At 38.5% G+C, this 27,251-nt stretch overlaps 2 protein-coding genes and 1 long non-coding RNA gene across 19 annotated transcripts in view; 1 reads left to right on the top strand and 2 right to left on the bottom strand.

Moving 5' to 3' along the window:
- syngap1b (synaptic Ras GTPase activating protein 1b) overlaps positions 1–5,705 on the bottom strand; it is a 73,776-nt gene extending 68,071 nt beyond the window's left edge. For 11 of the 14 annotated variants that reach the window (XM_077527238.1, XM_077527239.1, XM_077527237.1 and 8 more), the window contains exon 1: positions 3,955–4,382. In XM_077527238.1, the coding sequence (XP_077383364.1) occupies positions 3,955–3,976 (22 nt within the window). In that variant the 5' untranslated portion in view covers positions 3,977–4,382. Of the gene's footprint in view, positions 1–3,954; positions 4,383–5,195; positions 5,312–5,428 lie in introns of those variants that run through there. The other 3 variants (XM_077527233.1, XM_077527234.1, XM_077527235.1) reach the window with 3 other exon arrangements.
- LOC144022450 (uncharacterized) lies at positions 5,224–25,615 on the top strand. Its single transcript, XR_013284329.1, has 3 exons — positions 5,224–5,542; positions 5,622–5,799; positions 23,686–25,615. It is a non-coding gene; the product is annotated as an uncharacterized LOC144022450 (long non-coding RNA).
- phf1 (PHD finger protein 1) lies at positions 6,410–26,351 on the bottom strand. 4 transcript variants are annotated; one of them, XM_077527254.1, is made up of 17 exons: positions 25,269–26,351; positions 24,421–24,553; positions 24,182–24,303; positions 23,860–23,938; positions 23,684–23,765; positions 22,357–22,443; positions 20,284–20,378; positions 18,853–19,001; positions 18,670–18,765; positions 15,851–15,919; positions 15,655–15,778; positions 14,148–14,215; positions 13,399–13,530; positions 11,661–11,739; positions 10,396–10,520; positions 9,388–9,456; positions 6,410–7,806 (listed from the first exon to the last, which is right to left on the bottom strand). In XM_077527254.1, the coding sequence occupies exons 4-17, from the start codon at positions 23,935–23,937 to the stop codon at positions 7,500–7,502; spliced, it is 1,560 nt and encodes a 519-aa protein (XP_077383380.1). In that variant the 5' UTR covers position 23,938; positions 24,182–24,303; positions 24,421–24,553; positions 25,269–26,351; the 3' UTR covers positions 6,410–7,499. The 4 variants fall into 4 exon arrangements, with proteins under 4 accessions (XP_077383380.1, XP_077383381.1, XP_077383379.1 ...); XM_077527255.1 differs by having other exon boundaries at positions 26,204–26,351; XM_077527253.1 differs by having other exon boundaries at positions 24,421–26,351.
- Between the last annotated feature and the right edge of the window lie 900 nt (positions 26,352–27,251).

The raw sequence follows: 27,251 nt of genomic DNA, 5'->3' as shown, positions 1-27,251 counted from the left end.
AAACCAATGGGCCGAATCAAGTTTCAGGTCACACGCACACGCATTACGGGAGTCATCTGACGTTGTTTTTAACATTTTCACTATCGGCTGTTTTACTGGATTTGGACTGATTTTGCAAGGCCCGCAGAATATTGTTTTCTATTGCTATAAAACATGGAACCTACCAAAATAAAGATTAGAGTTACATTCCTGGTGAAAACACTGTCAAAAAGAGCTTGTTACAACATAGCCTAGGCTGATCTTTTATAATCTGCTGCCACCTGCTGGCCGTTAACTGCCACTGCTTTAAAGGGATACTTGACTCATTGAACAATTTTCAGAAGTGAAAAGTTAATATTTTGTCCAGAATTAATTTGATAAATTCATTATTTTTCATGTGCAATTAATACCTTTAAAAAGTACATTTTCTACTTTCTGTCTGTTGATTGATGATGACATCATCTGTGCTGAGGAAATGGGTAACGACCAATCATGGCTCACCTGTTTTCTGGGTTTGGTTAGTAAACTGAGCTATGATTGGTGGTTACCAACTTCCTCAGCACAGGTGACGTCATCATCAGTCGACAGCAAGTAGAAAACTTGCTTTTTAAAGGTACTAATTGTACATGAAAAATAATGAAGTTACCACATTAATTACAGACAAATTATGAACTTTTTACTGCTGAAAATGTCTCAATTCGTCAAGTATTTCTTTAAGCCACCTCTTCATGTCAGAAACTATACAAAGCCTTCTGTGTTAACGAAATAGCACCGCATCGCCGGCCCAGCGGGCGTCTGCCCGGATGCCAGATGGCCAGCCCGGCTCCGTTTTTGACACCTGAGCAAGCAAAGTCGGCACCCACCACTGGCAGAGGATCACGTGTGCGTGCGTGCGTGCGTGGGGGTGGTCGAGGAGCCGGCACGTAAGGCAAGCAAGAAAAAAGGGAGAATCTTGCAGGCCGAGCTGCTTTTTGTGCCTCCCACTTGCCTGCCTGTTTGGCTTCTTGCGACTTGGCAGGACTGCAAATGGCTCCACACCAGGCACACGTGGGCACCTGCCAGATCACGCCGCTCGCTTTCTCCCTCCGCCTATAGCGGCAGTGGCGGCGGATCCACGTCCAGCACCCCGACCGACATTCGGCCCGCCCCCACCTTCATCTACATCTGCTGTCACCTTCTTCTTCTTCTTCTTCTTCTCCCGAGCGCATACGGGAGGCATATTGGAATGTGCGCTCCGTGGATGTTGAGTCACCGTGCGGCGAGCGTGTTACGTAACGGCGCGTGGTAACCATGGAGACGACAATGTACACATGGCGATCCGATGCTAATTTGCTAGCGCGATGGAACGTCGCCTACGTCTGACTTTTTCCCCGCTTCGATTTATTCAAGAAGGCACTCGATGAGGCTTCCTGGAACAATCTCTGGCTTTGGTTGTCATGGTTACGACAAAAAATTAATAAATAAAAAAATAAAAAGAAGAAGAAGAGCGAACCAGGAAATGAAGTCGTTTTATAAATGTGGATTAGGGATGATTGTATGCAAATAGTTTGGAGTGCGAAACTTTAACGGCGGCTTTCAACTAGCGGCGCTCGAATCGATCGGCCACCAATCGTGATTGGATGATTTCTGTGGGGTTTGTTTTTTGTTTTTTGAAAGAAGGAACAGGGTTTTTTCCTGTGTACAAAATTCAGAGGCGGCCACCTCCAGCCTGAGTGACTGATCACATATCGGCTGATTCCGTATTACTTACAGTACTCATCCTCATCACCATCATCATCATCATCATCCTCATCACCATCATCCTCACGCCACCCACATCAACTTAAAACTTTGCTTTGCTGCCTTGCTCAGCCAACTCAGGCCGTCAAATTCCAGGAGAGACTCCAAATGATGATGATGATGATGATGTTGATGATGATGATGATGATGATGATGATGATGAAGTAGAAGAAGAAGAAGAAGAAGAAGAAGAAAGAAGAATAAGAAAATGCAGGAAGAGGAATAAGAACAACACTCCATCATGAACAAATCACATGCGAGCAAATGTTTTGAGAATGAATTACGCCATCAATAAATCCAATAATTGGATCAGAAGCTATTTTCCAGATTTGATCCAAAAATGGGCAAAAATATTCTTCATGGTTTTTCAAAGTAAAAGCAGATATTTGCACGTTTTTGTGAAAGATAATCAGTCTGCTTTCATGGAGGCCGACAAGCAGAAATCTGAGAATATTTCATGTCAGAAGATTGACAGTTTCTTAACAATGAACTCATTTGCTCCCAAAAACATATAAATCCGTTTAAGTTTCCCAAAGACGTTTGTATACGTTCTTTTATGGGGTTTTTTTGTTTTTGTTTTTTTGTTTTAATGCTAGAGCATACAGAAGGCTTTGATGTAGCCTCTCAACTGCAAAGAAGGGTTGAAGAAATGGTAGTTATTACAAAAACGGCCAGCAGGTGGCATCAGAGTATAAGAGACCAGGGCCATGTTGAAAAAAGCTCAATTACTCACAATTCTAAACAGATTTGTGAATAATGATGAAACGTAGCTATATTCTAATGCTAATTTCTGCAAAATGGAAACAGATAGAAATATACTTTTTTTCCTGATGAAAGAAGAGACTTTAATCTTTCTTTTGGTAGGTTTCATGTTTTAATAGCAATAGAACCCAATATTCTGTGGGCCTTGCAAAATCAGTCAAAATCCAGTCGGGAAAAAAACAGCCGGGAGCGAACGGGATTGCTTCTGTGAAACTGGCAGTGAGTGAATGAGTTAATCAGTTATCAATTAGAGTTGCGGATTCATCGATGCATTGCTTAGCATTTTTTGTTATGTAGACGGTAAACATTAGGGATGGAACGATATCTAAACATCATGATACGATATTATCACGATATGAAGCTCACGGTATATTTATCACGATATCGTGGTTAGGTTGGCGATATTTTAAAAACTCACAATATTGTAAAAAAAAAGAAAAAAAAGAGCTTATATCAAAACAAAAGCACAATATTGTGCTTTTGTACATAACAGCCAAGAATATAAACCACCTGCAACCTCTAATAACACTTCATTTTGAGGCGCTTACTTGTTACATTGAGTTCCTCCACCTATTGACTCGGATCACAGGAATATTACGTTCAGCTTTATCTTGACAATTAGTGTAGATTTTAAACATAGAAGGGCCAAAATATCCCTAATGAAAATTAAACTGCACCAAAAAAAACTAGCCACCAGAGGGTGCTACAACTGCACAAATGGAAATCAACCTGACTTTTTTTTAACAGATGTGTTGCTTTTCAACATTGTGAACATGACGACGACGATATCTTGTGGCAATTTTAGCATCACGATATCACGCTGATTGTTACATCCCCAGCAAACATTCAATTGGACTTTTCAAGTACAATTCAAAGTTTGTATCCGTTTACTTGTTAAGTAGGAGATGAATCAGTTGGCTACTTCTTCAACTACTTGGACTTCGATCCCGAGTACGCGTGCTCGGGCCACAATTTGACAGTTTAACATCGGCGTCTCTCACTTGAAACTTCAACATCTGCTGATCGCTATAACTAAATTGTATACCATCTGATACCGAAGTCACTCTGTAAATTCCCTTACAGCTGAATTAGCAGCAGGGGGTGTTGACGACTGTTGAGTAGGAGTCGCGACTTTGCGATTCCAGGAAGACGACGGAATGTCATCCCGCAGCAATCCCGCACACTTGACTCAAACGCATCATCGCTACAAATGCCGCATGGACCCACGCTGCGTTCGCGTGCGCGTGTGCGCGGACGCACGCACCTGTCGGCTACGCTGGTGCGGTTCGAAACGCATACGGATGTCACGTCGGCCCGGGCGAGCGGAGGAGCGAGCGAAAGAACGAACGGGGGTGAAATCCGGGGATGAGGTGCAGAAGATGACAACATGAAGCTGCGTCTCAAGAAGGGATGAGAGATAGCGAGCGAACGTACCTTGGATGGGAACATAGGACATGTTCCAACGGCATTGAACGGAGGTTTGCAGCAGGTCTCGGCGTTCCAGGAAGCAAACACTCTACTAGAAAAAAAAAAAAAAAAATGAAATGAATATAAAAAGAAAAGACAGGCGGCGTACTCCTTCCTATGGGAGCCGATGATGAGGAGGATGATGATGATGATGATGATGAAGATGCCAACAGTCCGCCGTGATCACCATCGGCATCCTAAAAAGCATCATGAGAAGAAGAATAATCCGCCGCCGCTTTCCGAAAGCGCGCGTGGCTCCCTCCCGGTGCATTAAAAAAAAACACACACACACACAATGCACTAAATGTGTGCGTGAGTGAATGCGTGTGTGTGTGTGTGTGCACGCGCACACTTGTGTGTGTATGTGTGTGCATGAGAGAGAGCGAGAGAAAGAGAGAGAGAGAGAAGGAGGAGGAGGGCACGAGTGGGTGAGAGCGAGCGAAAGAGAGAGAGAGCCAACTGTCGTTATTATGAAACCCACTGGAGTTGCAGGCACGACACGCCCCCACTGCGATGTGATTGGATGCCACATCCCAAGCAGGAAGTGCTGCCAACGCACAAGTGATGACGTCACCGTGACAAAGACGGATCCAAACTCTTCACAATGACGTCACACGGGAAAATGTGACATGTTTGAATTATGGTATATTTGTATTATTATTATTATTTTTATCTTCAATCTTGTTAAACACATGCCCATTTTTTTACAGTATTATAGAAGAGCAGTATAGTAATTAGGGATGTAACGATATCCAAACATCACGATACGATATTTTCACGATATGAAGCTCACGATACGACCATTATCACGATATTGTGGGGTGGCTGGCGATACAAAAGAAGGTCAGAGCATTGTCAAAAAAAATGAGCTCATACAACAACAACAAAAAACACACACAATATTGTGCTTTTGTACATTATAGCAATGAAAAATATAAAAATATTGTCAATACATATATATATATATATATATATATATATATATATATATATATATATATATACGACGATATATTGTGGCAGTTTTAATATCGCAATATCACGATATTGCTCTTATAGTTACATCCCTAATAGTAATACACAGCAAAAACATGCAATAGTTCAGTTTCATAACAATGATGTACCAATAAAATAAATGAAAATATACTGTGCAAAAAAAAAAAAAAAAAAAAAAAAAAAAAAAAAAAAAACAGTAAGGCGTGTCCTACCTGAGTGCAGTAGCCAATCATAGCAGCGGGCAGTGGGGCGTGTCCTGTCAGAAACCAAGGGCAGCCAAGCAAGCCAACTGCAGGCGCAAGGATTTTAACCTTCGAGTTTTCTGACACTAAATATAACCAACAAAACATAAACAAGTTTCACATTATGCCGCTTTAACAGTATCCAACTAACACAGTTGGTGTTTAATTGGTAACTTTTACCAGCAGTTAAAAAAAAAGCTAACCTGAAGTGGAAGAGGCTACTTTCTCGCTTGTTGAAAGGAGCTAATTAAATGAGCGCCTTCTCATTTGGTCTGCCGAGCTAGCAAATTTTTTCATGTTAGGAGCCAAACTAAAAGGTACATTAATGTTCTTCTTCCTCTTCTACTTTTCTGGCAGCTGGCAAACAAGTTAAAAAAGGAACTTTGCTTTCTACAGGGCTTTCTTGCTTTCTACTCTTTAAAAAGACGGAAGTCATCTCTTTTTTTTGCTCCGTTTGGCCGACTGACTGGAAACCGGAAGTGGATCCGGCGGAAGTAACTGAAGAGCCAAAATGGCGTCTTTTTCTTTGAGTCGTGTTGCCCTCTCCGGACGTGGGAGACTGCAGCTTCAACAGGTAGGACTGCCACAAAACGTCTACTTAAAACGGCTTTGATTTGCAATTGTCATTTTTATAAATAGTGTATTTTTTAAGACACTTTTAACAGCTTTTATGTGTTGTTTTGAACAGTCATGATTCCACGTTTTTTTTGTTCCTCCGAGGGACACGTATGCTGCATCGCGCTTTGGTTGAAAAATTGAAGTGTGGTCGCCACTTAGTGGTCAAAAGTAGCAACAGCACATTTCCCACTTAAAAAAAAAATGAAATAAGCCACGATTTTCGGCTCAAATCAAGACTGTCATTTCAGCTCAGTACAGTATTCAGTTGTCCTTTGTCATTAATAACTAATCGTGCAATTTTGTATATTTTACAAGTGTACAAAGACACAGAAACCTTGTTGGACGCGTTATTTGTTTGTTTTTTTATGCACACTGGTCATTCCAGTCCTGATCGCTAGTTACACATGAATGAAGAACAACAGGCCTGTTATGAAAACATGTATTATTATTCTTGCAAGTTGCATGTATTGAGAGTGTTTATAGAAAGATAACTTCTTTAAAAGTGCACCAACTGTTCCTGGATTTTACAAGTAAAAACAAAAAAAATGGAAGGATCCCATAAGAAAGCAGTTCCAGAAGATGTGCGTCTTTATTCCCTCCTTCCCTCCCTCCTTTTGAAACAATCAAACCTAAAACGAGCACTTGACAGGTACAAACAAACATACCGTTAGAAAACATAATACATTCTTTCTCCGTCCCCAATACAAAGCTACAAAGTCACTTGAGGGAGGCAGTCGCCTGCATTGGGACGACACAAATACACGTGGCCGTTGTTTGTTTGTTTTTTGTTTGAGTTTGGTCGTCGTGCTCGAGCCAAAAAAAAAAAAGTGTGAAGTCACTTCCTGCCAACAGAAATATTTGTTGTTGATTTGGAATGTCAAGTTTTGTTTATTTGGAATGGAATGGTTCCACTTTTAGCTCGGAGATCCGCATGGAAGGAGATTTATCATTTGAAGGAAAGGAAAGGCCACATTTTCCATCACTTGTCAAGTTCATTCATACAAGATAGATGCCGAATGACAAGAAAGTCATTGCAATCGCTATCCAATCCACTCAATACAATGGTTCCACTTTAAAATTGGAGAGACTATTTACCGTAACTTGCCGGGCGTGTTCCGTTCCGACAAAGCGGGCTTCTGTCATTGCCGGGGAAAGCGGGTAAGATGGCCGTGTGGCCAATGCCACCTTCAAGATTAGTTCCAGTCGTTGAAACTGGTTTTAGTGTCCCAAAAACTTTGTGACAGTCAGACTGGTTCTCACCCGGCCAGCGGTGCCTTGAGATACGAGTGACCCACTTAAGCCCGCATCTCACTGAGCGGCCAATGTCACACTCCTAATTTTTCATCATCATGTCTGTATTACCCTGGATTTTTGGGGTTGGCTGGGACAGATTAAAGTCTTTTCCATTCATTTCACTGAGAAAAGACGCTTTGAGATATGAATGTTTGCGTAGACTAGTCACGGAGGGAATTGAACTCGTATCTCAAGGCAGCGCTTGTCCAAGAAAGGAGAAATCAGCTTTTTGACGTACTTGTAACCGTTTGTAAAGCTTGAAAGCGAAGCTCCCCGCTTGCCTGTCGGCTGGGGGCGGAGCCCCAAAAGGCAACCGTTCGAATGGCCGAGGAACATTTGGACGTCACGAGCGCATCCTGGAGTTCAGTACAAGCCCACGTTGTCCCACTCCACCAGGTACTGCACCTTCCCGTCCGGCGTGACCCGCCTGGCCAGGATTCTCACCGCCTCGCCGCCGCCCCAGCTCCGGGGGAGCGGCCCGTCTTCGGCGCCGTCTCCTCCAGCCACGCCCACGCCGCTGGCGAGCGCGTCCGCCGCCTGCGCGTACGGCGGCAAGTCGCGCAGTAGGATGGCTTCCGCTTGCTTGTGTCCCGGCGGGCGGAGGAGGTGCTCGCCCGAGTTAAGCGGGTACGGGAAGCAGGGCGGGGCTACTCGGCAGCTGTCGTTCATGCTAGGGGGAGGAGTCAAAGCAGGAAAAGGTACAACCATTCATCCACAACTATTTTCTTCATGATGGGTTGATCATTTTAGAGACATCCCTCGCAACGACTCAATCACTGCCATTGACGGCTATTCATGTCAAAAATGAATTTATTTATTATTTTTTTGGGTGGAAATTGCCAAGATTTGAACAATTTCAACAAGTTCTCCAAACGATTAACTGATGGCCAAAATAGTTGTGCATTTATTTATTTATCAGTTGTGAACAATTGAGTTAACCAAAACTAATGAAAAAAACTCAAATAAAAAAAACAATTTCATTAACGAAATAAAATAAAAACAAAAATGTTTTTTAAATAAACGAAAACTAACTGAAACTACATTTTATGTTTATAAAACTATAATTACAGCAAAATGTCCATTTTAGTCTTTGGCAATGAATTTAATGCAATTTGAAAAAATTGATAACAATAAAAAATAAATAAAAACAAAAAATAATAAATATAATTAAATAATAATAATAATAACTAGGGGTGTTAAAAAAAATCGATTCGGCGATATATCGCGATCCTACATCGCGCGATTCTCGAATCGATTCAATAATCGGCAGAATCGATTTTTTTTTTTTTTTTTTTTTTTTTAAGGATTCACACCTTGAGCATGGAAGAATGTTATATGAACGGAACATTAAGCCTTAATATTTTATTTTAATGCTGTTCAAACATGAAACAGATTACAACCTCTATAAGACTGAAATTTCAGATAAATAAATAATACATTTTCATATAAATCTTACACTCTACAAGCTTACTGATTAGTATTTTCTAAATTTGAATGAAAAAAATCGCAACAATCGACTTATAAATTCGTATCGGGATTAATCGGTATCGAATCGAATCGTGACCTGTGAATCGTGATACGAATCGAATCGTCAGGTACTAGGCAATTCACATCCCTAATAATAACTACAAAAATTTTGCGCATCAGTTGTGAACAACTTCGTTAACTAAAACTAATAAACTAAAACTCGTAAAACAATTCCGTTAACGAAATAAAATAACGGAAAATGCTTTTTAAAAAAAATTAAAACTGAAACTACACTTTATGTTTAAAAAAAAAATAAAACTAACTAAAACTAACTAAAACTAACTATAATTACAGAAAAAAATGGCCTTCGTTTTAGTCTTTGGTAATTAATTGAATGCATGAGCCATTGGGGATGATTTTAAATGTGATTTTAAGTAGATTTATTTTGATATTAACCGGAATAAGGACGTTTGAAATGTGTCACACAGAAGTGGTGTTTTTTTAAATATTGCACACAAGTAATACACATTTAAAAATAAATAAATAAATAAAACAAAGCATTTATTAAATAACTAAAAAAAAAAATAAAAAAAAAAATAGAACCACCAAGAAACTAATTAAAACTAACCAAATTAAAATAAATAAATAAATAAATAAATAAATACATAAATAAATACTCAAAACAAAATCAAAACTACCGGTAACTAAAATGAAAAATTCCAAAACTAACTGAATTGTTGCCCCTTGACATCAAACAAATCAAAATGGTAGAAGATCAAAAAACCTGTTACAGTGATGGAGACCTCTGGAAAGCGCCGTGTGGTAGAACGCATACATCCGCTTCGGTGGAGAACTGCAAGGGAAAGCACGCAAAATCCAATTAGGAAAGCTCACAACCAGAAAAACTACTCTGGAAAGTTTCACTTTTGCTTTAAGATAGTTATCAATATCAAAGTCAAACTGACGTCTTAACATGTGCTCTTCAAAGACTACAAAAATGGCTGAAGAACTACGATACGTGCATTTATGTTGATTGGATCCTAATGCTGCAGTCGAGGATGGTGGGAAGTGGGACTTTTCTGAGTTCGAACCAGAAAGTGTGTACGGGAATGCCCCCTTGAACTCGGAAATTGCACTTGCGAAGTCGGGGGGTCCCGACTCCCGACTCCCGACTCATAAATTTTGGACATAACTTGACGTAAGTGTAGACTGATGATGACATCACCTGTGCCATGATTGGCTGTTACCTACTTCCTCAGCACAGGTGATGTCATCTACAGTCAACAGCAAGTAGAAAAATTACTTTTTAAAGGTATTAATTGTACATGAAAAATGATGAAGTTATCAAATTCATTCTGGACAAAATATGAACTTTCACTGCTGAAAATTGTTTCATGAGTCAAGCATAAGTTAATACTTTTCGGCTTTTCGGTTAGCAAGTGAGATTCATACTTAATAATTGACAGCGTTGGGTCCGCTGATGTGCACTTAATTTAATGTTTTTATTTAAGTGTCATATTGTTTTTTGGTATACTTATGAAAGTCACAGTTGTAAACTTATGAGCACAACAGCATTGTGTTTGGAATTCATAGATCGATAGATGTCGCATGTTTAAGACTTGATCAACGATCATTTTTTGCTTATCGGCCCAATTTCAATCAGCTCTTGCACTACTTGAGACCCGACTTTGACTCACAAGAAATCGTTCCCAAACTTGCCTGTGGGAAAAATGCTTGTGTAATGTTTTCAGTCAGAAAGCGGTAAAATGATGAACCAGTGAGCGTGCGTCACCTCAGGTGAAGTTCCTCCTCGGACTTTGCGGGGGCGTACAGCCCGTCCCCGCCCACGTAGCCGTGGCAACAAGGCAGCAGCTCGATGGGGTTGGACGAAACCGGCGGCGGCAGCGGCGCGCAAGTCTGGACACACCAGACAATCAAACCAAAAATCACGTCACGTCGTCGTCATTTGCGTTCAAGTTAACGCCTTCTATGCCTACACGTGAAAATCATACAATATTAGAAAGAGCATTTTTATTTTCAAATATGAAAACCCAGAAAACAACATTATTTAGCACGTTGAAGTTCAAGCTAACACGGGAGTCGGGACGTCTGCTAAGCTAAACTTCTACCACGCCGACCTGTTAAAAAAACAAATATAATCGTCAATGGCAGTAAACGCTTGGATTCCACTTAGCTCATTGACTGGCGGCCATTTTCACTGAAGCAATTCCGGCTGTTTTACTGGATTTGGACTGCATGGCCCACAGAATATTGTGTTCTATTGTTAATTGCTATCCAAACATGGAACCTACCAAAAGAAAGATTAGTCTTTTTTTTTTTCATCAAGAAAAGCATATTTTTCCATCTGTTTACATTTTGCAGCAATTAGCATTAGAATATACCGAAGTTTAATCATTATTCACAAATCTGTTTAAAACAGTGGGAAAAAGAGCTTGTTGCAACATGGCGCTGGTTGATCTCTTATACTCTGCTGCCACCTGCTGGCCAGTTTTGTAACTACTACAATTTTTTTTCACCCGTTCTCTGCAGTTGAGAGGCTGCATCAAACACTTCTCTTTACGTTTAAATACGTCTTTGGGAAACTTAATACATTTAAAATAGAACATATTTATACATTTTGGGAACCAAATGTGTTAATGAATGTAGTTAGTTTTAGATTTAAAAAAACATTTTCTTTTTTACTTTATTTCGTTAATGAATTTTTTTTAAATTTTAGTTTTAGTTTTTCGTTAGTTTTAGTTTTCTATAATAACCTTGGTGTTGACGAAATTTTCGCTTAGTTTTCGTGGACGAAATTAACATATGACACAGTGTTAAAAAAAAAAAAAGGGAAAAGTATTTGAGATTTTTATTGCTTGATGATTGTTTAATTAGAGTTCACTAAAAGAACCTTGGTGGTGAGTGTGATGTATTTGACGTTTGTTGGGTGAATCTTTTGAACGCCACGCATCGAGCGTCAGCCACGCACGGCCGAGGCTGCCAAACGAGCGATGGACGTTGGCCCGATTGACGTTTTATTTGGACAGACAGACTGACCTGCGTCTCCATGATGCGCCGCTTTGATTTCCGCGACTCGCCCCCGGACGGCCTCCTCTGACACGGCGGCGACAGCGGGCTGAAACGCAAAACGCACCACCAAAATGGAAAAACATCAACACGCGCGTTCATTACTATGCTAATGAGATGCGGCCTCGGGGGCGGCGGGAAGAAAGAAGAATGACATCCCCTGATTTTGTTTATCAATCACCCAAGCGTGAAGATGGAAAATGGATTGACAATTTCTTCTCGCTCGGCCTTTCATTTAACGCCGGAATCGACGTTTTTGCAATGTTACCAATGAAATTTGTCACTCCTGAAATCACGATTTTTGGATTTGATTATATTGATTTGGTGACCACTTAACCGGTTAGCCACATGAAGAAAAAAAAAAAAACATGTCGAAAAAACTAACTAAAATTAAAAAAAAACAATTCCATTAAGGAAATAAAATAATAAAAATTCTTTTTTTTTTTTTTTTAAACTAAAACTAACTGAAACTACATTTGATGTTTACAAAACTAATGATAGCAAAAATGTCCTTTGTTTTAGTCTGGTAATTAATTGAATGCATGAGCTTTTGGGGTGGATTTAAATTGTCATTTTACATTGATTTATTTTGATATTAACCACCAGAGTAAGAACGTTTCAAAGTGTGTCACACAGAAGTGATGTCATCTAGCAGCAGCCAATAGAAAAGCACCAAAAAAATGTCCCTTTTTTTGTGGTGGGGGCGCAAACGATTCCATTTAGAAAACATATATTATTCATCAATTAAAAATCTTAACGAAAATGATTTGAGCAAGTTGAAAATTCACTAGAAAAAAAATTATGCAATTTCAAGAATGGACTGCGACTAATATGATTCATCACCAAGGTTATTATAGTTTTTGGAATTTTTCATTTGAGTTAGTTTTGATTTAGTTTTGAGTTTTGTTTTTTAAATTGAGTTACTTTTAATTAGTTTTCAATGTGGTTTTGTTAGTTTCTATTTGTTTCAGTTATTTAATAAGCTTAGTTTTAGCTTAGATTAGTTTCAGAATTAGTTTTAGTTTTTTTTTTCTTTCAAAAGAAATGTGTATTACTTGTGCGCATTGTTTCAAAACCAGCATGGAAGTGACGTCATGTGAAGGTGCTTTTCTATTGGCTGCTGCGAGATAACGTCACTTCTGTGTGACACACTTGCAAATGGCCTTTTTTTGGTTCGTATCAAAATAAATGCACTTCAATTCACATTTCAAATCATCCTCAAAGGCTCATGCATTAAATTAATTACCAAAGACTAAAACAAAGGACATTTTTGCTGTCACTATAGTTTAGTTTTGTAAACATAAAATGTAGTTTGCATTTTTGTTTTTCAAAAAGCATTTTCATTATTTTATTTTATTTCATTAACTAAATAGTTTTAGTGTTTTGTTGTTTTAGTTCACCAAAATAATCTTGCTCAAGATGTCGGATCAAACGACATCCAAGTTGCGGCAGTGCATAAAAAAAAAAAAAAAAAATATATAGAAGGGTTAGCACTGAGCACCTATACCAGGTATCAGTGTCAAATCCAGCCTTATTTTCAGGTATCGGTACTCTCGATGGTGGTCGATACCCGTATGTCGGATGTCAGTCAAATGCTGCTCAAATGTCTTGTAGGTGGTTGGCAGTGCGCCCTCCAGTGGACAAAAATGAGCAGGAGCGGAAAACTCGCTGTTTGTTTAGTGAGGAAAGCAAATAAGAGGCCACTGACCTTCTGCTGTGGGAGATGTTGATGGGTGGATCTGTGATGAGGGGCGACGAATCAGACGACAGCGGGGGCGGGGCTCGAACCTGGAGCCCGAAAAGACACTTCTTCTTCTTGATTTCTTTCCCCGAGACGAACCTGTGCCAAGAATAACACGTTTTGTTTTGGTTTTTTTTGCTTTGTTTCGTTATTTAAAAAAAAAATACAATAACAAAATAAATAAATAAAAATAATTAAATAAAAGAAAACCACTTGTTTATTTTATTTTAAAAATTATATAAATATATATATATATATATAATTAATGCGGTTTAATGTTTTTCTACTTTTTGTCGACTGATGATGACATCACCTGTGCAGACCAATCATGGCTCATTTACTGACCAAACCCAGAAAATAGGTGAGCCATGATTGGCTGTTACCTACTGCCTCAGCACAGGTGATGTCGTCATCAGTCGACAGCAAGTAAAAAAATTGCTTTTTTTAAAGGTATTAATTGCACATGAAAAATAATGAAGTTATCAATTCTGGATAAAAATATTAACTTTTCACTGCTGAAAATTGTTAATTTAAGCTGCCAAAATAAAGGGATTAGCATGCATTGGCTGGACCGATTGAGGGCACGTTCAACAAGATGAATTAACTTAGCACGATTCCTTCACTAAGCCCTTGGTTAATTTTAATTCCCCCCCATGATCATTTTATTCTAAAATGATAGGCAGTTGTCAGTGAGAGTTTTTTTGGTGTCGTCTCACCGATCCTTTTGCGAGTTGAGTGCGTTGAGGAGGTTGTGACATCGCTCTTGCCTCGGCGTGTCGGAGAGCTGCGAAAGCAAAAGGCAAAAACGCTCAAAGAAAAAATCAAATACTTCCAAAAACCAGTCTTGTTGTCTTTACAAGTTGCAAATATTTACTGTACAGTAGCAACCTCCAAAAATCGCTAAATTTGTGCAACTCTTCAGCGTAGTAGTACAGCGTTGTGCCACAACATGCCGGGGGGGCAGCACTGAGCTCTTCTGCGGGGACATGCAGCAGAATTAAGAGCAAAAAGAAGAGGCAGAGAATGTGGCCAAAAAAGCAATGCGCAGGGACAACATGCAAGTATGTCTGAGATGATTGTTGGATGCTGTGTCGTATTGTTATAAAGTAGCACTTGTTTGAAGGCCAACATTTTCCCCAACATCATTTGGTGCGCATCTTGGATTTAAGGTCCTCACTCGGGGTGGGAACCTCTGGGTACCTCACAATACGATACAATACGACACAATAGGCGATACAAGGCTCACGATAATGATTATCTCACAATGCCGCCATTATCCATATATTGGTGAGGTCATTAATCCAGCATAATCTACGCTAAAACTAATCCTATAATAATAATAATAAGAAGAAGAAACATAAAATAAATAAAAATAAAATAATCAATAAATAAATAATGCTAAAAAATAATTAATTATAATAATAGTAATAAATAAATCTTGGTTTTAAGGTCCTGATGGGAACCTGTGGGTACCTCACGAAATGATACGACACAATAGGCAAGACAAGGCTCACGATAATGATTATCTCACAATGCCGTAATTATCAATATATTGGTCAGGTCATAAATCAACGATAAAATACGATAAAACTAATCCTATAATAATAATAATGATGATGATGATGACAATAATAATAATAATAATAATGATAATGATAATGATAATGATAATAATAATGAAATAAATGAACATAAAATAAATAAAAATTAAATAAATAATAATAAAAAATAATAATTGATAATAATAAAAAATAATAAATATAATAAACAAATCTTGTTTTTAAGGTCCTGATTAGGGGTGGGAATAAAAATACCGCAGTTTCTTAAAGGTTTTTCTTGTTAGTGTTCAGGTCCCTGTTGGTAATGTTTCTATGTTGTAATGTCCCAATTACTTTTGTAGGAATGTGTCCCACTTTTAGGAAGCAGTCACAGTTGTGTGCTTACGTTGTTTGTAAACACAAACTGACTGTCGTCCCAAAAAGGTGTAAAACCGTACCTTTTCTCTTTGAATAAATACGTCAGGTAGTCGTCTCCTAATGGCTCAGTTTTCTCCTTTTTAAGCCGACGTCAAGTTTGCACTTTTCTAATGCTTGGAATTTGACTTTAATGACAGTTAATGGGCTTTAAGTTTCCATTGCCAAAAAAAAACAAAACCTGCCGGCAGCATTTCGCACGATTTCATCATCGTGATGCTTTTAAATTAAAGCGGAGGCTTCACAGTACCGCGCCCAGGAGCAACGAGTCCCAGTTCTCGTTGGTGAAGGACAAGATCTCGTGGTCGAAATCAAAGTACTTGCGCTTGCAGCACAGCGACAGGTGGTAGAGAACCAGGTGGGCCAAGTCCACCCTAGATTGCAAACAAACAAACGAACGAGATGAGCCACTCGGGCGGACAATCGAGTCGGCAAATGTTCATCACCAGGTCATGGGAAGTCTTTTGACGGTTTCTGCTCCTTTATTACACACCGAACACTGGAACTGATAAAACCTGAAACACATGCAAAAGGAAAACAAACACTCAGTTAAGCTTGACAACAACAACAAAGTACAAACAGGAAACCCGTTAAAAAATTGACAAAAAAACATCGAAATGAGCTCAAGCAGGGAACATGCTAGCTAAATGCTCATGTCGGCAATATCGCATGATTAAAATATCGTCATCGCCGTCACGCAGGGTTATTATAGTTTTGGAATTTTTCCATTTCTGTTAGTTTTGGTTTCATTTTGAGTATTGTTTTTTAAATGGAATTCGTCTTAATTAAATTTCAGGGTGCTTCTGTTACTTTTTATTAGTTTTAGTTCTTTAATAAATGCTTTGTTTTAGTTAGTTTCAGTATTAGTTTTTTTTAAGTGTATGACGTGCACAATATTTAAAAAAAACAAAAAAAAACAGTATGGGCACGATGTCATCTTTTGGTGCTTTTCTATTGGCTACTACTTGATGATGTCACTTGTGTGTGACACATTTTCAAACGTCCCTTTTCTGGTTAATATCAAAAGAAATCGACTGAAAATCACATTTCAAATCATCCCCAAAGGCTCATGCATTCAATTAATTACCAGAGACAAAAACGAAGGACATTTTTGCTGTCATTATAGTTAGTTTTAGTTAGCTTTGTAAACATAAAATGTAGTTTTAGTTCATTTAGTTTTTTGTTTTTTTTAAGTATTTTTATTTTATTTTGCTTACGAAATTATTTTTGAATTGTATTTTTTTTAGTGAGTTTTTATTAGTTTTAGTGAATTAACATAACCTTGTTGTCATGTTACAATATTAAAACTAGCACATCTGTTAAAAAAAAAAGGACAACTTGTTTTCCATTTGTGCAGTTCCAGCACCCTCTAGTGGTGAGTTCACTAAGTGCAGTTTCATTTTAATTAGACATGTTTTGGCGCACTTACATTTAAGACAAAAGCTAATTAGTGGCCAGATGAAGGGGGGGAATATATATATAAAACTATATATATATATATATATATATATATATATATATATATATATATATATATATATATATATATATATATATATATATATATATATATATATATATTATAATGTGTGTATATATATATATATATATATATATATATATATATTATAATGTGTGTATATATATATATATATATATATATATATATATATTATAATGTGTGTATATATATATATATATATATATATATATATATATTATAATGTGTATATATATTATAATGTATATATATATATATATATATATATATATATATATATATATATATATATATATATATATATATATATATATATATAATGTATGTGTGCACGGTCATCATCATTCCGCTGTTTGTCTTCTCTTTCTACCATCAAGCGGGTGACCCTGAATGTGGTTGACATGGCAACAACATTGTGTTGCGTCAGTCCTTCAATCGTCTGAAGGTCATGCAAATGAAACATAAAACGTGAGCACGTTTACGATTCTGCCTTTTCGCCCGGCACACGTTGTGTAGCAAAACGCCGTCTCTCTCGCCGGCTGTCAATCAAAAAGTACCCCCCCCCCCCCCCAACCCCCACCTCCATAACTCGTCTGATAATAACGTGGCGTTGAGGCGGCTGCTTAAGCCCAGATGGCTAATGACAATCATAACTTCACGGCTGGCTACCTTTTTTTTTTTTTTTTTTTTTTGACACCAGAGTTGCACTCGCTCTTTTTTTTTTTTTTTTTTTTTTCTTCTTCCCTCAGTGATCATCGTTGCAGTGCTGCTTGCTAACGCGACGTCATACCTTCTCGTGGTTGGCAAAAAGGGGAGGAAGGAAACCTTTTAGGATCATTTTAGCCGTCTTCTCCCCTGCCGTAGTTTGGGTGTCAGTGGATAATAGATTCTGTGAGGTATAGCGATAGATCAATTGTGTTTTCTTCAGGGCCAAAAACCGATAGCGGTTAAAGCGGTTATAGCGTCAAGGAGGCCGATAAACGATATTCACTCGGGATGCACGATAATGCTAGTTTCAACCAATACCAATAAACCAATCATTTAGAAAATGCGAATGTCTATTTTAACCGATAAGTAAGCTGATATTTGTTTGCAAAATTAACATGAATACAAATACTTAGACTTAGACTTTATTGTTCCCTTTGGGATGGCTCCCTCTGGGAAAATTGACATTTCCAGCAGCAATAAGAACAGATAATAAAATAAAAAATAATTCAATCAATCAATAAATAAAGTTATTACACCAGAGATTGAATTAATAATAAAAATAAAACACTTTTGAGTCCTAGTCCAAATACATTGAAATATTGTGTCAAGCACCATGAATCTGAATTTGATGAAAAATGAGCCACAACCACATGTCGATTATTAATTGGCGGATTTCTTTATCATCTCGTTTATCTGTATGAAATCAAATTGGTTGATAATTATCGGCGAATTTATTTATTATCTGGTTTATCTGTATGACGTCAAATTGATCGATAATTGCTGATAATTATCAGCGGATTTCTTTATTATCTAGTTTATTTGTATGACGTCAAATTGGTTGATAATTATCGGCGGATTTCTTTATTATCTGGCTTATCTCTATGATGTCAAACTGATCGATAATTGCTGATAATTTTCAGCGGATTTCTTTGTCTGGTTTATCTGTGTGACGAAGAATTGGTTGATAATTGGCGATAATTATCAGTGGATTTCTTTATTATCTGGTTTATGGGGGGAGGGGGGATGTTGAAAATCCATCCTCATTCAGACACTTGCCTGTCCCCGTAGAGTAGCGGCTTGGTTAAGCACTGCGTGCAGGCCTCGTGGAACCACTGGCCACAGCTTCCGCACTGAAGCATCTTCAGGTTCCACCTACACACGGCGCCAAAGACGACAAACGTTCATTCATTCACTTTTTCCCCCGATGTGATCATTTTCAATTTTTTTTTCCCAACTTACTCTCCGGGTCCGGCGCAGTAGCAGTAACACTGCTGCTGATTGGACAGATGCTGCGCGTCCCAATCCAAAGACGTCAGCTGATAGGGCAGACGCAGCTTCATCAAGTGCATGAGGCGGGCGAAGCGGCCGCGCTTGATGGCTCCGCCCCTCTGGAACGCACACAAAAAAAATTCAGTGGTGTTCATTTTATCTAGCCATTTTGAAAATTCCATCTCACTTTTAGTCCAGTTTTAATCATGCTTGTTTGTTTTTATCATAGTTAGTCAAAATCTCATCCTGCTTTTATTTAGTCCATTTTTAGTTGAATATAAATTGAGCATTTTAGAGAGCTATAAGAATTATAAATAGATCAAAATATACAGAACCAACACATCCACTATTTATTAAATGAAATGAAATGAAATTTTATGACTTGGTTGAGTTTAAAATAGCACAAATAATGTACAAAGTTTATAATAATTTACCACAGTAGTCAGACGTTTGAAATTAGACACAGTCCTTATGATATAAGGGGTACAAGTGTCTACAAAAAAAACAACTGTAGCATTTTTTTAAATATGCAAAAGCACAAATAAATTATTTGTACAATTTTTAGGACTAAACACAATGTCTCTTCATAACATTATGTGGCCCTTGCGTCCTTCTGATTTTCTGTATGTGCCCCTCAAATGAAAAAGTTTGGACACCCCTGACTTAAGCCTAAATAAGCACAGTTTAAATTGAAGTAAGACAAATGTTGATCAAAAAACAAAAAGCAGTTGGTCATTCATTGAAAAATGTGGGGGTTTTTTTGTTTGTTTTTTTGTTTTTTGTATTCATAATTGTTCTGCAAAGCTGCGCTTTGTAACAATTTGCCCCAAAATATCTTTACAATAGCCTTTTTATTTGACCATTTTTGACTGAAACATTTTTTGGATTAGTCGATGAAGACCTTTGCGGTTTCATAATGAGGAACTCCTGGCCGATAGTTTTCAGACACGATTCGGGTTCGTGACACAACATCATGTGCGTGCATTGATAAGGGAGTGTGCAATTTTGTTTTTTGGCCACACGTGGCAGTAGTGATTTTTGAAATTCAGTTTTCTGCATTCAGTAGCTTTAACCAAGCCACTAAGTATTCTTTTTTTTTTTTTTTTTTATGCAAATAGCAGATTATTCAACAGAAACAACAAAATGTTCGACAGCTGCAGCCGTCATATGATGCAGTGTACCCAAAATAACGAGGGCTGACTGTAATCGTGATCTTTTTTCTTTTTTTTTTAATTGTGCTGGCAGTGGCGAAGAGCTGCCATTCATCAGAACAGCAGTTATGTCCCTTTCAAGTGGCTATAAATAACCAAATAGAAGAAAAAGCAAAATATTGCAAATAGCGCTTCAAGCATGATTGTGTTTTTCTTGTATTGTCGTGCGTGCGAGATGAGCGTGTGGAACCTTGGTTGCGACGGCAAAGACGCACTGGCGACATATCCACGACTCGCTGTCGGCTTCGGGTTCGATGGTGGGCGTGTGGCACTCGGCGTGGTAACCTGCAGGCGAGAGGCGGGATGGAGGCTTTTCATTGGCCGCATTTTGAGTGGCAATAACAGCACAGCGGCTGGCTGTCTCCCGTCTTTAGCGCCGCATCCGTTTACGACACCATTTGTGTCTGGGGAGCACGCAGGAGGTCCATTTATCAGCTTATTTGCTCACGCACGCACGCACGAGCTGACAGCAGCCATGTTTGTCAGTTGGCAAAATCTCATCTTGTTTCCCGCCTTTTGCATTCTGATGCTCAGCGTCGGGTTGCCGTTCACTCGCTTGTCGCGCTCCAGTTAAGCGTACGAACAATCACGGGTGCGGCATTTCATCGAGTCATCCGCAACTAAGCGATTAACCGTTTTGATTATCATTTTGAAACCTTATTGAACTTCAAACTGGCGGAATTGAAGGCAAAGGACGAGACTGCTTGTCTTTTCATTGAATCCAATGAAGACGAGGGATGTAACGATTTCCAAACATCACGAGACGATATGATCATGATATGAAGGTCACGGTACGACAATTATCACAATATTGTGGGGAGGGTGACGATAGGGCTGTGCAATTCATCGAAATTCAATTACAATTTCATTTATTACACTCCACAATTACATCAGTATAATCGTAAAATAAATAAATAATACTAATTTTTGAGTTGTTTAAATTTATACATTTGCATCTTTTTTTTAAATTTTAAAATAACTAATATATATTTTTTTTTTATTCCAAACGGAACTTGCATAATTGTAGTGTTTCAAAGAATTTTATTTGTCTTAATTTTTTTTTTTTTTAACATTTAAACACTTTCTTGTTTTGTACCAAAAAATAAATGATCATCCTACTGCACAGTGCACTCAAGTTTTTGCCAACATAAATAAATAAATATTAATATCAATTCTGCTTGGTCTAAAAGGAACTTACCAGTACAGTACATAATTATAGTGTTGTTGTTGGGGTTTTTTTTTTTATTGGTCTTAATATTTTTAAATGTATAAACAACTTTCTTGTTTTGTACCAAAGAATAAATTATCATCCTACTGCAGTGTACAAGCTACAAATTTTTGCCAACATGAATAAATGAACAAATAAATTAAGAAATAATCACATAAATAAATAAAATATGATTATGAATTCTGTTTAGTCCAAAAGGAACTTACATAATTATAGTATTTCTATTTTTTTAATTGGCCTTAATATTTATTTAAAAAAAATTATATTTGATGTACATTACAGCAAGGGTCAAATGATGCCTTGTGAAAATTAAACTGCACTAAAAAAAAAAAAAGCCACAAGAGGGTGCTACAACTGCACAAATGGAAATCAACCTGATTTTTTTTTTTTTTTTTTAAATATGCTGCTTCTAATATAACAACGACGATATATTGTGGCAGTTTTAATATCACCATGTCACGATAATGCCGTTATCGTTACATCCCTAATGAAGAGATTTAGCAAATTTTAGAAAACGACACTTTTTGCCTTTCTTGCCAAAGGTAATCTCTTCTCAACGGACATACGTACAGAAAGGTTACACAAAAGGAATCCATAAAAAGGGCTGCCAGTTCATGATGAACTTTGACCCCTTTTTCTTCTTTTCATCTTCACCCAGGCTAGACTTTGCCACATTCAATATGGCGGCAACATTCAGGTGGGCCTATATTTGGAAGTGTACGCTTTGAAGCGCACAAGCATTTTTCTTGAAAGCAGTCGTGCAATGCATAATGGGTATTGGCTACGTAAGCCCCCCCCCCCATCAATCACGCGTCAATCAAGATTGCCACTCGCCACCTCGTATCTTCCTCCGCTAATGTTTTTTTCCCCCAAATATGTCATCGGCTTCCCTTCCAGTCACGACGGAATCGGCGGTGGGGGCCACATAGATCATTTATGACAGCGCCTTGTTTATTTTCCTTTTCCGAGTCCGATCTTCAAGGTCGGCGGGCGCGGGAAGAAGTTGACGGCGCGTGATGAGCTGCTCCTCCTTACCGTGGCGACATTTCAGACAATTTACGAGCGGCTCTTTAAGAGGCGGGGCCTCGCAGATACAGCAAACTTCTTCCACGCCGGCTGCAACTGGACAAGAGAAAAAAAAATGAAATCAGAGGAGCAACAATTGATTCATTGCCAACTTATCGACGATCAAATGAATCAGCAACCACTTTGATCGCCGATGAATCGTTTCGAGACCTTCAAATGGTTCTGCTCGTCTTTGTGTCAAATTCATGTGAGACATTTGCAAACATCCGCTTTGACTTTAGAGAACAATCGTCAACGTTTTTGCCGATTTTTTTTTCTGACACCTTTGCGGAACCAAATCAGGAACTCAATCGTCAACAATCTGCACTGTCCATTTGAAATTGTGTTCCTTGCCGAATAAAAGGGAAAGACGTTAAAACATCTTTTCATCAGATTCATCAATTAATTGCCAAAATATTCATCAATTACTAAAATAATTGCTTGCGGCAACCCTTAATGCACTTTTTCAGTGTTTCTACATAACCGGCGTGCGTTTTTTTGTTCTCCGTATACACAAAGGTAGTGCAGGTACTTCTGCTGCGTCATCAACATGAAGAAACGGAAAATGGAATGCAATCTATTATGTGGTAACCCACTCTGTATTAGGGACGTAACGATATACAAACATCATGATACGATATAAAGGCCATGACATAATGATAATTACCATGATATTGTGGAGGATGGCAATACAAAAAAAGTCATTAAAAAAAAATAAAAAAATATTGTGCTTTTGTACAATACAGCAATCAAAAATATTATAAAATATTATAAATATGACATAAAGTATGTAAATATATGTATATATTGAGGCACTTACATGCTAATGTGCACACACATTGAGTTCCTCCACATATTGACTCGCTTCACAAGCATATTACGTTCCGCTTCATCTGAACATTTGCATGGATTTGAAACGTAGAAGGGCCAAAACATGCCTTGTGAAAATTCAACTGCAATAAAAAAAACTAGCCTTCAGAGGGTGCTACATCTGCACAAATGGGAAATCAGCCGGACTTTTTTTTTTCTTTTTTGAACAGATGTGCTGCTTTTAATATCGTGACATGATGACGACAATATATTGTGGGAGTTTTAATATCACGATATTGCCGGTATTGTTCCATCCCTACTCTGTATATGTAGTAAAAGCACACAATATTCGGTTTGCCTTGAAAAGATGAGTTCAAATGCTCAAAATCGGCTGCCACTGTGGGGCTTATTTTATGGATAACGTGACGGTAAAAGAGTTAAAGAGTGAAATGAAAAATGGAATTGAAGAGTTTTTTTTTCCCCTTACAGGAGTGGATGTCTTTCCTGAGGACCCAGAACTCGGAGTTGTCCTCGAATCGGACCAGGCAGCACTGCTTGACGCCGTCAACCTGAGGTTTTTGGGGGAGACGCTCAGGTGGTGATTGATTGACACAAAATCGACAACGTTCAGATGGCGACCAAAAAAAAAAAAAAGGCACTTACCCTCTTGACGTTGCCCAGGTAGAGGAGCCCGTCGCTCCAACGGGCCAGCACGTCATCCCCCTCGCTCACTCCCCCCATCCTAAACACACAAACGGGCAAATGGAAAATCCCATTGATGCGCTCGACACTTGAGAGGATATGGCCGGGAGGAAGATGAGGAAGAGGAAGCGGTGTTTACATTCACCCCCAGTCCTTTTTCCCCTTTTTCTCCTGGCTGGATATGTCGTTAGCGGGGTTAAACGCCTCTTTTCTCCCTCTCTACCCCCCCACTTTTTTTTTTTTAAGGTGACCAAGAAGACGAGACGAGCAAAACTTGCCTTACCTTCTCTCAAGTCCAACTCCTTCCTTCCTTATTTGCTTGCTTCCTTCCTTCCTGTCGGGGGTCAAGCCGAACCAGGCTGTGTGTGCATCATCATCATCATCATCATCATCACCGCTGGCTGCCTGTGCAAGCGTGCAAGTGTCAGTCAAAGAGGAAGAGGAGGAAGAGCAGCTAGAATATGCCAGCATGCACCCTCCGCCGCCGTGCGTTTTGTTTTTGTTTTTTTTGTTTTTTTTTACCTCAACGATTCCGATGGGCTTTTGCCGTTGAATTGTGAGCGACCGGCGGCGTACATCAAACCGCCAGAGACGCCATCTTCATCCTTCCTCCTCGCTCGCTCGCCCGCTCGCTGGCTGTCTCTCTTCCCAGCGACTTGTTGTGACGCAGACATAAAACACGGAGATGGAGAGAGGGGAGGGAGATACAAGATAGAGGAGGGGAGGCTGCTAGGTGAGGTGAGGGCTGGATGGACCCCCAAATTGGACGAGGAGGATGATGATGATTACGGTGATGATGATGGTCGTACATGGTGGGATTTTTGGGAGGGGGTGGGGTGGTGAGGGAGAAGGCGGCGGGCTTCCTCCAAACGGTCAATTAAGCGGCCAATTAGGGAGTCTTGAAACGGCTCGTTAATTGCTGGGGCTGGATGCAAAATTGGGCTGTAGGGATATACCCCCCCCCCCCCTCTCCTCAGTAAATGACATTATTAATGTTCATCTTCTCTAGAGAACACAAGAAAAAAAAAAAGAAAGAAAAAGCTCCGAAGTGCTACCTTCAATACTGTCCACAGGTCAAAATGGACAACAATTAAAAGGAGCCAAAATGTTAGCAGAGGGAATCTTTAACTGTCTCACAATTCCATTCGATTCAGAATGGATTTTTGATTCCAAAATGATTTTTTATTTACAATGATTTCTGCTTCATTTTATAAATGGTTACACTGTATAATTGTCATGATCTACTCCCAGTCTGACTGGCTAATGCTAAATAGCGCACTACTCGCGGCACTTTTATCTCTCAAAAGAACTACTACTCGTACAGAAACGCTTCAGGAATGTATATAAAGAAGCATCTTAACACGACTCACCGGCATATGAAAAAAAAATCAACTTTTATTGGCATAACTTGACCGATTCGTGACTTTCTCCTTCTACTCTCAAATGTGGCTACAGTTTAACTGTGTATCAGAACGCGCGGAACCACACTGCCCCTAAGTGGCCAAATCGGGTACAACATGAACTCCCAATAAAGACACACAAACAAGGGCAAGACAGTATCAAATAATTGTAATAAAATCCATTTTAGGACATATAAAAATCCATTATGAATTGTACTAAAGGAGAATCGTGATACTTTTGAGAATTTTTTTTTTTTGCACACTCCTACAATATCATTCATTTGTCACTGTGAACATATTAAATCCAATGAAACCAATATTAATATTCCTCAGAAATTGTGTGCTTCAAAAAGTGGAAACATAAAATATGTTTAAAAATTTAAGATATAATAGACATTTTTCATAGAAACGTATGCAAAACTGGACCGACAAACGTCTTCCACAAGTCAAAGTGTGCTGATGAGTCTTGTTCGCCTGAAGACTGGCGTCCATTTCCCCGCCACTCTTATGAGGCGCTCCCCCTAGTGGCCCGCCAAGTCATTGCTCAATAAATCATGAACAATGGAGTCGTTATAGTGGCTGGTTATTAACTATAAATATCACAATACTTGCGTAGGCGTATCGATTAATGTATCAGGAGATAAAGTATCACGATTTATTGTGATATCGATATATCGTCACACTCCTAGTAGCTACTAGAGTTGACAGTCACTCTTTTATGAGATGGCGGGAGCCCAAATGGGATCAAATCAATTTATTTGATGGAGAAATGAATGAATGAGTGCAAATAGAGGATGTGCTTTGAATCGATAAAGCGTTCTGAACAATTCCTATGCACGTGTTCAACAATCAGCAAAAAGTGTCGAATTGCCCCCCAAACGAGTGCAAATGTAAATGTTACTCACACTCAAGACACGTCAGCTGCTCTGCTTTGTTTTGTCCACATTCGCTCCTCTGTCTGCATGTGTCATTATTTGTCACGCCGGCCAGCCAATAAGAAGACTGCTTGTGATTGTGCTGTGTTGTGGTGTGCGTGTGTGTGTATGTGCATCTGTATATGCATGTGCATCTTTCAAAATGGCCCCCGGCTGCCAGCATCTTCTCTCCTGGTGGTCTTTCTTACTGCTGCAATGCAAAATGTGTCCACCAGGAGGGGTGCGTGGCATTCGGCACCACGTGAGGAAAATGCTGCTCATTTGCTATTCACTGACAAGCTCAAAAAGGATTTTTCTTTCTTTCTTTCTTTCTTTCTTTCTTTCTTTCTTTCTTTCTTTCTTTCTTTCCTTCTTTCTTTCTTTCTTTCCTTCTTTCCTTCTTTCTTTCCTTCTTTCCTTCTTTCCTTCTTTCCTTCTTTCCTTCTTTCCTTCCTTCCTTCCTTCCTTCCTTCCTTCCTTCCTTCCTTCCTTCCCCCTGGAGAAGCCAATCAGTGTCCCGAAAGAAAATCCATGAATGATTTGCACCAGAACCTCTCGACTGTGGAGCAGACATGCTAACCACATAGTTCACTTTGTTGCCCAATTACATTTTTATATCATTTCTTTCAATGGGTATAGAAAAGTATTGGATTCACTTAGAAAAATAACACTTGTTTTTTTATTTTATTAGTTTATCTAGTTTATTAGTTTTTTTTTTTTTTTTTTTTAGCTTTTTGTTTTGTTTTATTGAATGTATTTTTTGTATTTTTATGGATTTTTTTCTGTTTTTAATATATTTTCTTTCAGTCATTTAAAAATAAAAAGAGGAAAATATTCAAATACACAAAAAAAAGTACTCAGAATATAAGAAAGCGATATTCAGAAGAATTGCAAAATATTCCAAAAAAGAAACAGAAATAATAAGGAAACAGGGGGGAAAAAAAGTACTGTGAATATTAGAAAGAAATATTCAAAATAATAGAAAACTATTCCAAAAGGAAATAATAATAATACTACTACTACTAATAATAATAATAAT

This window comes from Festucalex cinctus, chromosome 7 (assembly GCF_051991245.1).
Source record: "Festucalex cinctus isolate MCC-2025b chromosome 7, RoL_Fcin_1.0, whole genome shotgun sequence".
Lineage (NCBI taxonomy): Eukaryota > Metazoa > Chordata > Actinopteri > Syngnathiformes > Syngnathidae > Festucalex > Festucalex cinctus.
The sequence above is the reverse complement of the archived record's forward strand: the minus strand, read 5'-3'. Positions and strand labels throughout refer to the sequence as shown.

Coding starts and splice junctions, on each gene's coding strand:
- phf1 (XM_077527253.1), bottom strand. CDS start 23,937: ATGGGGGGAGTGAGCGAGGGGGATGACGTGCTGGCCCGTTGGAGCGAC. Junction 13,531..14,147: donor CTCAACTCGCAAAAGGATCG/GTGAGACGACAC, acceptor TTCTTGGCACAG/GTTCGTCTCGGGGAAAGAAA. Junction 11,740..13,398: donor AACATCTCCCACAGCAGAAG/GTCAGTGGCCTC, acceptor TTTGCGTTTCAG/CCCGCTGTCGCCGCCGTGTC.